At 21.5% G+C, this 14,228-nt stretch overlaps 1 protein-coding gene across 3 annotated transcripts; it reads right to left on the bottom strand.

The window, feature by feature from the left end:
• Positions 1-24: 24 nt before the first annotated feature.
• LOC127282635 (uncharacterized) lies at positions 25-14,183 on the bottom strand. Of its 3 annotated transcripts, none has more exons than XM_051307003.1 (4): positions 14,016-14,183; positions 13,792-13,946; positions 4,014-4,335; positions 25-298 (listed from the first exon to the last, which is right to left on the bottom strand). In XM_051307003.1, exons 2-4 carry the CDS (start codon positions 13,811-13,813, stop codon positions 259-261), a joined length of 384 nt encoding a protein of 127 aa, XP_051162960.1. In that variant the 5' UTR covers positions 13,814-13,946; positions 14,016-14,183; the 3' UTR covers positions 25-258. The 3 variants fall into 3 exon arrangements, with proteins under 3 accessions (XP_051162960.1, XP_051162962.1, XP_051162961.1); XM_051307005.1 differs by having other exon boundaries at positions 25-292; XM_051307004.1 differs by lacking the exons at positions 13,792-13,946; positions 14,016-14,183 and adding an exon at positions 6,426-6,647.
• Positions 14,184-14,228: the final 45 nt, after the last annotated feature.

Genomic DNA, 14,228 nt, shown 5'->3' with positions numbered 1-14,228 from the left:
TTGTTTTTCCCTTTTTGATCTTCGTTTTAGTTTTTTTTTTTGTTTTTTATTTATTCTCTCTCTCTCTCTTACTCTCAAGTGGGCAACGTCTTCGTCCTCGGTCTCCTAGATCTCCTTGCCACGATTCCCAGCGACAGTTTGAATACCGATCTGTGACCTTGCTGCGAAATGGCTACCAAATGGTAGCTCGAAACGTGTCGCGTCAGGTTGCTTTTCTTTTCTTGCGATTTGGAACACCGCTCTACCCAATGTTGACAGTCACGTTTCTCTGAACGGTTGCAGCTTTCGATGCCTGTTACTGAACAAAATTCAGAAATAAGAAAACTTGAAATTAACAAATTTATTTTTTTCTTTTACATAGTTTTTTAATTTAAAAAACGAATTAGAACATAATTTATAAGATATGGGGAGAAACTTTTTCCAATCCACATTTCCCAATAAATATTTTTTGAAATGAATAATTGCAATCGTTTTTGTAAAAACAAACTGACTTTATTGTTGTATAATAAATAAATAAATTATTATTCTTATTCATAAACATTCCGACTAGTTTCGGAACATTTTTGTATAAAATTTTTTAAGTTAAAAATATCATCTTTAATATGACTGAAACAAATTTAGAAGTGATTCCTAAAAATAAAAGTTTCAAGTTAAATATATTAATCGATTACTACATTTGATAAATATTTGATGATAATAATTAATTATTTATAATAATAAAAATAGTTATATTTTATATTACTAATATTTTCTTGTGGGAAAAGTGACCCATTATTGGAAAATATGTCCATTGGGAAACATGGATTGGAAAAAATGTCCACCAATCAATTTAAGATTAAAAATTGCATTCATTTGCTTCTTTATTATTTAATATTTATAGGATTATAATTTCACGAAATAAATTTTTTTTTGGAGAAAGAAAAATTTCTTATGAAAAATTTTAATTTTACAGAATTTTAATTTTATAGATATGAAGAAATTTCCTCCTGAAAAAATTTCTTAGAGCAATAAAAACAATTTTATTTTTAAATGTTAATAAATTGTTAATAAATAATAATAATAAAAATTTATATTTTTTGATAAATTACATTATTTGTCAATTTAATTATGTTTTAATATTAACTATTATTTTAGACATAATTTATTTTTAAATTCAATTTAAAATTAATTTTTAAACTAAATTATTTTGTAAATATAATTATTTTGACAATTAAATTGTATTCGTACTTATTTAGTAACTTCTTTTTTTAAGAAACTTTTATCAAATGAGGTTAAGAGAAAAAAAAATAAAAAATGGTATTGTGATTTTGACCTCGAAAATTGAAAAAATCGATTTTTAAATATTGTTTCTTATCATGAAAAAAATTTAAATATTTTTTTTTCCAAATAAAAATCATTTTTTTTTCAATGTACGAAAATGACAAAAACTAGTAAAGAAATTTGATAAAATATTGAAAACTTTGAAAAAATATTCATTTATTTTATTTGCAAAATAATAAAATAAAACTAAGGAAACTGAATCTCATTATTGACAAAATAAAAAGAAAATTATTTACGTCCTTGCTTGACATATTTTATCTTATTGACATTACATAGTCTGTTAATATTTTATTGAAAGATTTGAGTGACGTATTATACAAATCGAATTTTAAGTTATTTGTATTGGAAAAAATTTTTGACGTCAAAAATCTACCATAATTTATCAAAAAATTTTAATTTAAGTGTGTTAAATTAATTAATTAATTTAAAATTTAAAATTTTTGAATTAAATTAAATTTTAAAAAGTTAAATTAATTTAATTTAAGTTTAAAATACAATGTTAAAGTTCACAACATTTATGATCAACGAATATTAAAGAAAAATTTTTTGTGAATGAAAAATTCTATGAATTTTCGTCTCAAACATATTTCTTACAATTTTTATTAATCAAAAAATGATTTAAAAAAAAGTGTAAATTTTTCACAAAATTTTCAAAAATTATTTTCAATTTTAGTTTTATTAAATTGTTTTATTAAAATTTATGTTTATTTTGTTAACTTTTAATAACTCTTTGAGGATCAGTGTTGCTTTCAAGTAACATGAAAATTTTAACTCATGCATAAATTATTTAACTTTCAAAACTAAATATTGAAACAATGTTTTTCATTTTAATCGAATAAATTTTCAATTTCAAATTCTTGTTTTCAGACAGAAAAACTGTAATTAGTTTCCCAAAAAAATTTGTTTAAAATTAAAATTAAATTAAATTTTTTTTTTAGAAAAAATTTGGTTCTTAAAACAGGCCTCGGATTATACGATATTTTCGACTTTTTTCGACTGTTTTTGAGTTTTTTTTTAATAAAATACGACTTTTTCGACTTTTTTTTTACATTATTAAAAAATTTTTTTTAACAAAATACGTTTTTTTAGTATACAATGAAGATTTTCTTCAGATCTTCTTTATTTCAAATATTTAAAAAAAATTTAACTAAAATTCTTCACTAAATTAATTATTTTTAATAATTTTAATTAAGTTCTTCACAAATTCAATTATTTTAAACTATTTTTCAATTAAAATTTTTATGAAATTTAATAATTGTTTATATAATTTAAAAAAAAATTAGCAAATAAAATTACCAAAATAGTTTAATTCAAATTCACTTGAAATTTAATTATTTCCAAAAATTTCAATTATTTTTAATGATTTTTATAATATTCTTCGAAAATTCAATTGTCTGAAAACATTATTCAATTAAAAACTTTTGGAATTCAATTTTTTTATGTGATTTCTAATAAATTCTTCATCAACAGAAATGATTAAAAATTTCTCTTATTATAATTATTGTCTAAAATTAAACACAATATTTTGAAATTCAATTATTTTCAAAAATTTCCTTTTAAAAGCTTCTAAAATTTAATTATTTCTAAAATTTTCAATCTAAAATTTTTTGAAATTTAATAATTTCAATTATAACTCTCCTGAAATGCAATTATTTTTAATTTTTTTTATAATATTCTTCAAAAATTCAACTATATCTGAAACCATTTTTCACTTCAAATGTTTTCAAATTATTGTATTTTTGTCTGCAATTTTGTAATAAATTCTTTAATTATTTATAAAAATTTCAATAGAAATTCAATTATTTTCGAAATTTTAAATTTAAAATCAACTAAAATTCAATTATTTTCCAAATTTCAATTAAAATTAAATTATTTTCAATATTTTCAATTTAAAATAAACTAAAATTCCATTTTTTTAAAAAAATGTCAACTAAAATTCAATTATTTTCCAAAATTTTAATTAAAATTCTATTGTATTCAAAAATTTCAATTCAAAATCAACTAAAATTCAATTGTTTTCCAAAATTTCAATTCATTATCAATTGAAATTCAATTATTTTCAAAAATTTCAATTTGAAAGCTTTTAAAATTTTCCATCTAAAATTTTTTGAAATTTAATAAATTCATTTACAACTCTCCAAAAATTCAATTATTTCTAGAAATTTCAACTTTAACTTTTCCAAAATTATTATTTAAAAACAATTTTTTATTTAAAAATCTGTAAAATTTGATTAAATATTGCTTGAAATTTTTTTGACCATCAAAACTAAAAACTATGACAAAATTTTAATTCGAATGAATTGCTTAAATCAGACTTGATAAAATTATAAAAATGGAACTTTAAGAATTTTTTTTTTTTTTTTTAGAAATTTTGTCCTACTTAAATAAAAGTTTGAAAATTTGTCTTACAATTAGTTCGATTCTGAAATATTCGAAATAAATTTTCTTGATAATATTTTTATAGAATTATTCTCATTACATTACAGAATTAATAAAATGAATTTAATATTTATTAACTTTAGTTATTTAAAGTAAAATATTCATTAACCAATTAAATTTTGTTAAAATAAAAAAAATCGAATGTTTAGACTTTTTTCATATATAAATCGACTAAAACAACTTTTTTTGTGCCTTAAAGTCGATCCGAGGTCTGTTAAAATGTTTTTTTAAAAAAAAAAGATTTTCTCATGTACCTTGAAAATTTTGAGGTCCTGTGTTTAGGCAGGACCAAATTTAAAAATCGTTGGGTGGTATCTTGGTGCAGGGTTTGCCTCGATCTGGTGGGCAGAGGGGGATTGTCTTCAATGATCATACACGCTGCTTGTCCGTTGCTTGTGCCTATAAGAAAATGTGAATCCCACGACGTTGTCGGCAATTCACTACTTAATCGTATTAAACGATTATTCCAAGTGACAGGGATGATGCTGCCGTCTTTGAGACACTGGGACAATGTCCTGTTACCGCCGCCTTTGCTGCACACCGATCCTTTCCTTCTGGATGATATCCTGGATGTTTCTGATATAAACAAAACAAAATAAAAATAATAAATAAATAAACTTTACATTATTTTCACCAAAAAAAAGAAACTTCTCGTACACTGAAAAAAAATTATTTTATTCAAATAATCAATTACTTGACAAATTATCAAATAAATATTTACTTAAACCAAATAATTTTTATTCGAATAAATTAAATTGTATTTGTATCAATAATTTCTGTATTTGAAACAAATACCATTTAATTGATTCAAATAATAATTATTTAATATAAAAAAATATTTAGTACAAATAAATATTTTTTTAATAAAAGTCAGGTAACCGATTTCATTTGAATAAAATTTTTTTTCAGTGTATTTCCTTTTTTAATCACTGTTTTTATTATTTAATCCCTTTTTTAATCGTTATTTTCTTTCAACTAATTCTGTTTTTTCAAATTTAAACCTTTTTTTATCTTCTTGTTTCTTTAATCCTTTTATGTTCGTTTTTTTCCTTAGAATTTAGTTTTTAATATTATTATTTTCTATAATTTGATTCACTTTTGATAAAAAAAAAAAACTTTTCTCTCTTTTTTTTAAAAATAGTATTAATAAATATTTAAAATATCACCTGTATTCTATCCATTTACTTTAATCGAAAGTTGCACTAAAAAATACATCTATTTCTTTTTTTTTTTTTGTTCGTGTTCAGTGGTCTGTTAAAAATATTCGTGAATTGAATCATCTATATTTTCAATTTTTTGCAACATTAACATTCTGAAAGTTTTTGTATAGCGTTAATCGGATCATTAAGAATTTTTCAACGTGTGATAAAATCAACTATTGTATTTTTTTTTTTAATGTGCCTTCTTTTTTGTCTCATTTAACGATCATTTAAATACTTTCCGGGAGAACTAGATAATCTCAGGGTCATGATAGTAGCAAAAATTTGCTTAAAATGTAATTTTGCACAAAATAATTTTTTTTTCATTAAAAAAAAAAACGAACTTTTTTTTTTTTTTTAGTCTTGCCTTTTTAATGACATTTGAATATCAAATGAAATACGAATTCAATTGCCTGAAGCTAACGGCAAAAAAATATTAGCTCTTCAATTATTTGCAAAATTCAAAAATAATTTTTATTTTTAGAAAAGAAAAAACGATAAAAAATTGTTAATTTTAAAAAGTGACAAAAAATTGAATGGAAATTAAAAAATTTTTTTTCTTACAAAATTTTGCAGCTATACAATCAGTTTGGAAATATTCAAGATGTAGTGAGTCATTTGTAATTTGCATCAAAGTCGATATTATTTACAAGAGAGAGTGAGAGAGAGAGATTAATTGAATTTCAATATGTGTGCTATATAAAAAATCAGCTGTTTAGGAAATTAATTTTTTTTAAATCGAATTCTTAATATAAAAAATTAAATTTTGTCACATTAAAAAAAAAGGTTGAAATTATTCTTTTTTTCGCTGCAATTATTTTTCCATCGCAAAGAGAACGTTGTGAATTTTTTCCTCATTTAAAATAAAATTTATCATAAAATTTATTTTCCTCTAAATATTAAATTGAAAAAAATAAATTTTTCCTTTCGTTAATATTTAGATAAATTGCTCCAAAAAAAAAAGGGTTTTCATTTTCTACATTAAAAGGAAAATTTATTTGATTCCAATAATCGGTTATTTGACTATTATCATATTTACTTGAATCAAATAAATTTTCCCTCTTCTCTTTTTCCAAGAGAAAATATTTCCATATGGAAACATATTGTACTTAAAAAAATTCTCTCAACTAATTCGAGTAGAAAATTTTTGATAATAAGGCAAAATTTATTTTTAAACAAATGTTCTCTATTGACATTATTATTCTGCTCAACTAAAGCGTGTAGAAAATCAGTTTTGAACCGTAAGTAAAGGTAAAGTCGATAGTTTAATGAAACGAATCACCGGCATGTGATTATTATTTCCACCCACAAAAGACTACTGCTACCCTTTTTCAGGAATTGAGGTGGAAGATATCATCCGGTGCAAAGAAAAAAAAAAAAAAAAAAAAAAAAAAAATCAAAGGAATATTATTAATAATTAAAAACGTCTAAATAATATGTGTATGTATGAGTCTATCTGTGTGTTACCTGCTCGACGTAGACGCATAAGTTTTAAAGGTGGCTGCTGACGGCCCGTTTCTTGTTTAAACTATTTTTGATTTTAAAATCGAGAGAATTCTCAAGAGAAAAGAGAGATAGAGAGAAAGAGATTAGAGCCTGATTGTCGTACAATTGATGATATGACACGAAGCTCAAAACTGAAGAGAGGAACAGGAAGAAACTTCAACTCTGGGGTACAGCAGGTCCCGGATCGGATTGGAGTAGGCGTACACGCGTTTACGCCGGTCAGACGCGCAGGCTTAATAAATATATATATATATATATATATATACGTTGAAAACCAGCTTATTGATCGGTATGTAGGATACTCCGGTTAGAAAAACCGTCGACGTCGACGTAAGCCCAACAACAACGTTGAAAACCTCAGACAAGGTCAGAGATTTTCACCAATTTTTCGTGATGAAGCAATGCGGAAATTTCAAGCGTTAGGATAGGTCAGGGTGACTGCTGCATTTCCGGGGCGCTACCTTCAAAAAAAGAAAAAAAAAAAAAAATTACTTCAAGTCCAAGGCGAATCAATCATGCACTAATTTATAATTATTATTTTTTTTTCTCCTCTCATTCTAACCATGCCGATAAAAATTCTACATCGATTTTTTTCCCCACCTACTTACACATAATATAGCTTCAAACATTTTACAAACATTATAAAGTTATTTATAATTTCCAACTGTATATGCGTATTCCATAACTCATTTCCATTGTATAAAGGATGTCACTTGAAATGATTTAAAAAAGAAATTATTTATCAATAGAGTTTATTTTTATTCAATAATTAATAATTAATTTTTTTTATAATAAATTTATAATTATATTCCCCTTTAATAAAATATTGTTTTTAAGAATTAAATTTTGCATACTCAAATCACGATTTTAATTGATTTCTTGATTTTAATTACATATGAAACGAGGAAAGTTTCTTGTTTAAAAAAGAAAGAAACTAAAAGAAAGAAAATGAAACTTTATTATTAAATATTCTTCAGTTAAGTGGCAGATAATTTATAATGATCATGAATATTTAATTTCTTTTGCATTCTTTTTTTTTTTTTTTTGCAATTTTGAAAGTATTTTAACAAAAAATAAAATTTTCACGTTTACATTCGAATGTTCTAAAATATTAATTGAAAAAATGTACCTAAAATTGAAAGGCTTCTATTCACATTTTTTTGAAGGATTCTTTGTCCAATTAGTTGGGATTTGTTTTTAATTCTTTGAAAAGCAATGTCGTTTTTAGGCAATTTGAAACTTTTTGTTTTAGCTACTTATTTCTTTTTTTGATTTTTAAAATTTGTTTTCAAAAATTATTTTTCTTTTAATTTAAAGAATTTTCAATTTCAAACTCTGGCTATCAGCAAACAAGGAAAAAAAAAATATTTTTTAACTGGCAAAACATATTCAAAAATTAAAATTAAACATTCTCACAATTATTTTCCTTTTGAAACAAATACATTTTTTTTTAATTTTATTTATTAATAAATAGAATTAAAATATTTAAAACACTCATATTATTTAAAAAATTCAATTATTTTGTGACTTAATTTTTTTCAAATCCAATTACTAATTATTTTTTTTTAAATTTGAGCCAACATTTTTTTGAAAATTAACAGCTTTTCTTATATTGAATTTTTTTTGCGTAAATTGTCTTCATTTGTCTTTAAATTATAATTTGATTAATTAATTAATTAAAAAATAAAAAAAATAATTAAATTCAAAAATTCTTAATTTGGAAAATAATTCAATCTTCCAAAATTCAAATTTTCAAAACCATTAATATTTTATTATTATAATTTAATTTTATTACCAGTGATCAATAAATAGTTTGTGAATTAATAATTATTTACTTTTTTAAATTTTGTTTTCAATTTTGTAAAAAAAATTATAAATTTTGTAATTTGCCTGAAGTCTTGAACGTTCAAATGAACAAAATTATTTTTTAAATTGCATCATCAATGAAAAATAAAAAAAATAACATTAAACATTTAATCAATTATTAATTTATTTTTAGATACAGAAAAAAATATTTTATAATAAAATTTGAAGTTAAAAAAATAGTAAATAAATTTTTCGTCCATCTGAACGGTTTAGAACTTCAGGCAAATAATTTTTTATATTATATTTATTATTATTATTATATTTTACATTGTTCAAATAAATAAATAAATAAATAAATAAATGTTTTTCTAATTTGAAGGAATAATTTTTATTATACTTTAATTTATATTTAAAATTGTAACATTTTTTTTATTATTTATTCAAAACAATATTAAAAGAATGTCTTATTCTGTAAAAATTAAATTCATAAAAATTAAAATAATTAAAATTCACAATACTTTAGATCTCTCAGTTTGTTGATATCAATATATAAATGACTTTTGACTCAAAAATACAAAATCCAGTAAATTATAAATAACATCTCTGAATTATTAAAGATTATGATAATTGAAAGTGAGTTAAAAATAAAGCTTTTTAATTGTCTCAAAATATTTGTAAATTTTTTTTCAAAAAAAAAAAAAGACTTATCCATCATTATTATATTTGTCATTTCTGACGTAAAATATTTTCTGTTGATTCTGCGTTGATAAAAAAAAAAATAATTTTCACTTTTTATACATTTTTTTTTTAACTTCTCGAAATTCTGCTTTATTCTTATCTCTATACGTATGAATAATAGTAAAACAAGCACGTCTGATAACAAACCCGATCTTATCATAGTTGAAAAAAAATATTAATTATAACAAAAAATTTCAAAAAAACCTCAAATTATAAACTACATGTGTTTAATAATTATAATAAACTAACTATGTGTGTATATAACATAAACTAACCGTAATTACGTAACGATAAAATCAACCTAGAAAAAACATGAACATTCACTGAAAATTGTGGTCTTTGAATTAACAATCGATTCACAATGCAGTCCTTAAACGTCGACCTTTAACCAGAGAGTTGCTTTCAGTTCATTTACTTTGAGACAGAAAAGTCTTTATGAATATACATAATAATAATGTTATTCTCTCTTAACGCCGTCATTTTTTTTTTTTTTTTTTTTTTTTTTTTTTTTTTTTTTGAATTTTTATTTCAAAAGAATTGTTGACATGAATTTATTAATTATATAATTAAAATCAATTAAAATTAAATTCAATCGACTATAGGAGAATATAAGTAAATTATAATTATTATTTTCACGTGCAAAGAAAGTGTGATTGTCAACTACGAGAATTGTGCTTTTTATCACAATTGTAAATATATATTTGTCAAACAACCGACTTGCGATACTACCACCTACGCTTTAGATATATATATATATACTATAGGAAAACTTTATCAAAACTCAATTCAATCGAGTTTAAAATTTTACATAATAAAATTACACATAATTATAATAATTTGTACTTCCAGTGATTAAAAATCAAAACACGCGTTTTCGTCATTTTTAAATAATTATTCATAATGTAAATTTTTTTGAAAAATTGAGAGAAATAATTTTTTTTTTAGTAAATATTTGAGATAAAATGCAACTAGAAATAATACAGGCCTCGGATCGACTTTATGGCACAAAAAAGTCGTTTTAGTCGATTTATATTCGCAAAAAAGTCGAAAAAGTCAATTTTTTTTTATATTTACAAAATTTAATTGGTTAATGAATATTTTACTTTAAATAACTAATGTTATTAGATATTAAATTCATTTTATTAATTCACTAATGAAAATAATTCTACAAAAATATTATCAAGAAAATTTATTTCGAATATTTCAGAATCGAACTAATTGTAAGACAAATTTTCAAAATTTTATTTAAGTAGGACAAAATTTCTAAAAAAAAAAATTCTTAAAGTTCCATTTTTATAATTTTATCAAGTCTGATTTATTAATTTATTCGAATTAAAATTTTGTCATAGTTTTTAGTTTTGATGGTCAAAAAAATTTCAAGCAATATTTAATCAAATTTTACAGATTTTTAAATAAAAAATTGTTTTTAAATAATAATTTTGGAAAAGTTAAAGTTGAAATTTCTAGAAATAATTGAATTTCAAAAGATTTTGTTAATATTCAGATAATAATTAAATTTTACAGTTTTAAATATAATTTAGCAAATAATTTTAGATAACATTTTTTAAAAGTAATTGAATTTTCAATGATTTGCAATTTTGATTTTTGAAATTAATTGAACTTCAAGTGATTTTTAATTAAATTTTTTTGATGATTTCTGTCACTAAAAAATTTATTAGAAATTGCAGACAAAAATACAATAATTTGAAAACTTTTTAAGTGAAAAATGGTTTCAGATATAGTTAAATTTTCGAAGAATATTATAAAAATAATTAAAAATAATTGAATTTTAGGAGAGTTATAATTGAATTTATTAAATTTCAAAAAATTTTAGATGGAAAATTTTAGAAGCTTTCAAATTGAATTTTTTGAAAATAATTGAATTTCAATTGATATTGAATTGAAATTTTAGACAACAATTAAATTTTAGTTGATTTTGAATTGAAATTTTTTAATACAATAGAATTTTAATTGAAATTTTGGAAAATAATTGAATTTTAGTTGAAATTTTTTTTAAAAAAATGGAATTTTAGTTTATTTTAAATTGAAAATATTGAAAATAATTTAATTTCAATTGAAATTTGGAAAATAATTGAATTTTAGTTGATTTTAAATTTAAAATTTCGAAAATAATTGAATTTCTATTGAAATTTTTATAAATAATTAAAGAATTTATTACAAATTGCAGACAAAAATACAATAATTTGAAAACATTTGAAGTTAAAAATGGTTTCAGATAGTTGAATTTTTGAAGAATATTATTAAAAAAATTAAAAATAATTGAATTTCAGGAGAGTTATTATTGAAATTATTAAATTTCAAAAAATTTTAGATGGAAAATTTTTAGAAATAATTAAATTTTAGAAGCTTTTAAATTGAAATTTTTGAAAATAATTGAATTTCAAAATATTGTGTTAAATTTCAGACAATAATTTATAATAAGAGAAATTTTGAATGATTTCTGTTGATGAAGAATTTATTAGAAATCACATAAAAAAATTGAATTCCAAAAGTTTTTAATTGAATAATGTTTTCAGATAATTGAATTTTCGAAGAATATTATAAAAATCATTAAAAATAATTGAAATTTATGGAAATAATTAAATTTCAAGTGAATTTGAATTAAACTATTTTGGTAATTTTATTTGCTAATTTTTTTTTTAAATTATATAAACAATTATTAAATTTCATAAAAATTTTAATTGAAAAATAATTTAAGATAATTGAATTTGTGAAGAATTTAATTACAATTATTAAAAATAATTAATTTAGTGAAGAATTTCAGTTAAAAATTTGTTAAATAATTAAAATTTAAAATTTTTTTTTAAAAAATGTAAAAAAAAAGTCGCATTTTATTCAAATAAGTCGAAAAAAGTCGTATAATCCGAGGCCTGAATAATATAATAATAAAAATATATTTATTTAATATAATTATTTAAATATTTTCAATTAATATAATTATTTAAATATTTTCAATTAATATTTCAATTAATAAAATCCGAATTCAAAAAAATTCAACTTTGTATTTTTCTTTTTCTCAACAAAAATAAAAAATATAAGAAAGAAATTATTTCATTGAATATTTAAATTTGAATTAAATTTTATATTAAATTTGAAAAAAGTAAACTATGTTGTAATCGATGTAAACGTAATTTAAACAACATTAGTGTGTCAATCTATATTACATTATAAAAGAAATTGGAAATTATTAATACAAAATTTCAATAACTGAGAGCCACTGTTAAGTCTTTGTTGAAAGACAACATTAAATATACTTAAATAAGATTAACTGGAATTGGATAAGAGTCTATATGCATGATTACAAAATGAAACTGAAGCCGGACATCAAACGACCAATGATAAGTATATAGCCATTACATTTTTCGAATAATTTGCATTCGTTACACAATCAACATATGTCAAATATATATACCACTTTCTTACCTGCTACGGTTATGAAAAAAAAGAGAGAAATACTTTCTAAAAACGTTTCATTTTTTTTTTTTTTATTATTTCAAAATTTAATAAACATCCCGATAAATTGATAAACAATGCGAAATTTCCTAAAAGCAAAATAAACATGACTCATATAAATTCATATCTTTTTGAACTTTGATTATAGTATATAAACCGATATTGCTCTTATAATCGAATATTTTATCAACGCAATTTATAATAATCAATGGTGAAATGACAATTTACAAGAAATTAAAAACAAATCAATAATCATTGAAAAATTAATGTATAATTTATTAATCATTAATTTTTGGGACGAAATTATTTATACGATAAAAAAAGAAAAAAAAAATTAAAAATAATATTCAGATGAAACATGAAATTTTTAACGCATAATAAATAACCTGATGTAACCGTGGCGGAAGAACGCATAACACGTGACAAGATTAGATTAGACAAAATAAAATATCTCTGGTCGTTTGCACCAGTTAAATGTTTGCTGCTAGAGAGAGAGTATTGTATAGACAAAAATAGACACAACATTTATAAGTGTTCACAACTTTCGACCACTGCCTAAATTGTACATTAAATCGAAAAATTTTAAAAATACATAAATAACGTTCATCATTTTTATATATATATATAAAAATCGTCTAAAATCCAAATAAACGTAAAATTACCATTAATATAAATTACAAAATTTTCCACATTACATTCATTTGAACAGATGTTTCATTATTTAAATCTATGAATCAATTAAAAATCAATTTGAATTTTTTTTTCACAACATAATTAGATAATTATATTACAAGAAAAAAAAATTAAAAGTGAGGTTAGATTATAGAGTATAAATAAAAATTGTATAAATTTATTTTTTATAATTGAAAAATTAAAACTGTCACTCACCGCTTGAAATAAAAAAAAAAATGAACATTTTTTTTTCTAATATTATATACATTTACGTATCAAGTAAAATACACATACCATGAGATTAAATGACGAAATAACCTATACCAATATTAGAAACACATTTTATGTTACTTCATCGATTTGACTTTTTTCAAAACTTTTTATAGAATGATGAAAAAATGAAAGCATTTTAAATAAGATTAAACACAAATGACAAAAAAAAATTATAATAAAAATTAATAGTATGGCATTCACTTCCACGTAGAGAAATAAATGCGTTAGCGAAATTGTGAACACGTTCCCTATGACCAAAATGGCTGTTTGCTAAAATTGGATACCACGTTCGCACAAAAAAGTGTTCATTTAAAAAAAAAAACAATTCCAAATGTAAATAAAGAATAAATTCGTTTATATTTACCTTGTCGTCGAGGAAAAGTCATATAAAATGGTATCGCCCTGCTGGACGGTCGCCTTCTAGCGCAAAAAATACAACTCGAGCCGATGAAATAATTAAGACAGATGGATCGCCCAAAGCTCTCTCACTAAGAGACTTCCTGTGCGTTTTGTCGTCACCTGAAAAATAAAGAAAAAACAAATCTCTTTAAACACTATCAATTCACGTTAAATTAAATTTCAACTTACTCTCAGTACAATAGAAATCTTTATGATTAATTTTAATCACCAACGATTTGATAATTGCTTTCGTTTATTATAGTTTTTTTTTGTTAGGATCGCAATGAAAACGTTCCGGCTTCTTCAACAACTGCGTGAATAATAAAGAATGAAAATTTCATTTCCGCTGACAACTTCACACTGAATGATAATCGATAAGTATCGAAATTTAAAATACATTCA

Source organism: Leptopilina boulardi, unplaced genomic scaffold, assembly GCF_019393585.1.
Source record: "Leptopilina boulardi isolate dan_hultmark-lab unplaced genomic scaffold, ZJU_Lbou_2.1 LbouV2_300, whole genome shotgun sequence".
Taxonomy (NCBI): domain Eukaryota; kingdom Metazoa; phylum Arthropoda; class Insecta; order Hymenoptera; family Figitidae; genus Leptopilina; species Leptopilina boulardi.
Note: the sequence above shows the minus strand (reverse complement) of the source record. Positions and strands in the feature narration are given on the sequence as shown.

Excerpts from the sequence above, each read along its gene's own strand:
- LOC127282635 (XM_051307003.1), bottom strand. The coding sequence starts at position 13,813 with ATGACTTTTCCTCGACGACAAG. Across the intron at positions 4,336-13,791 it reads GACTTTTCCTCGACGACAAG|AAACATCCAGGATATCATCC; the intron begins GTAAATATAAAC and ends TGTTTATATCAG. Across the intron at positions 299-4,013 it reads AGGACCTCAAAATTTTCAAG|TAACAGGCATCGAAAGCTGC; the intron begins GTACATGAGAAA and ends AATTTTGTTCAG.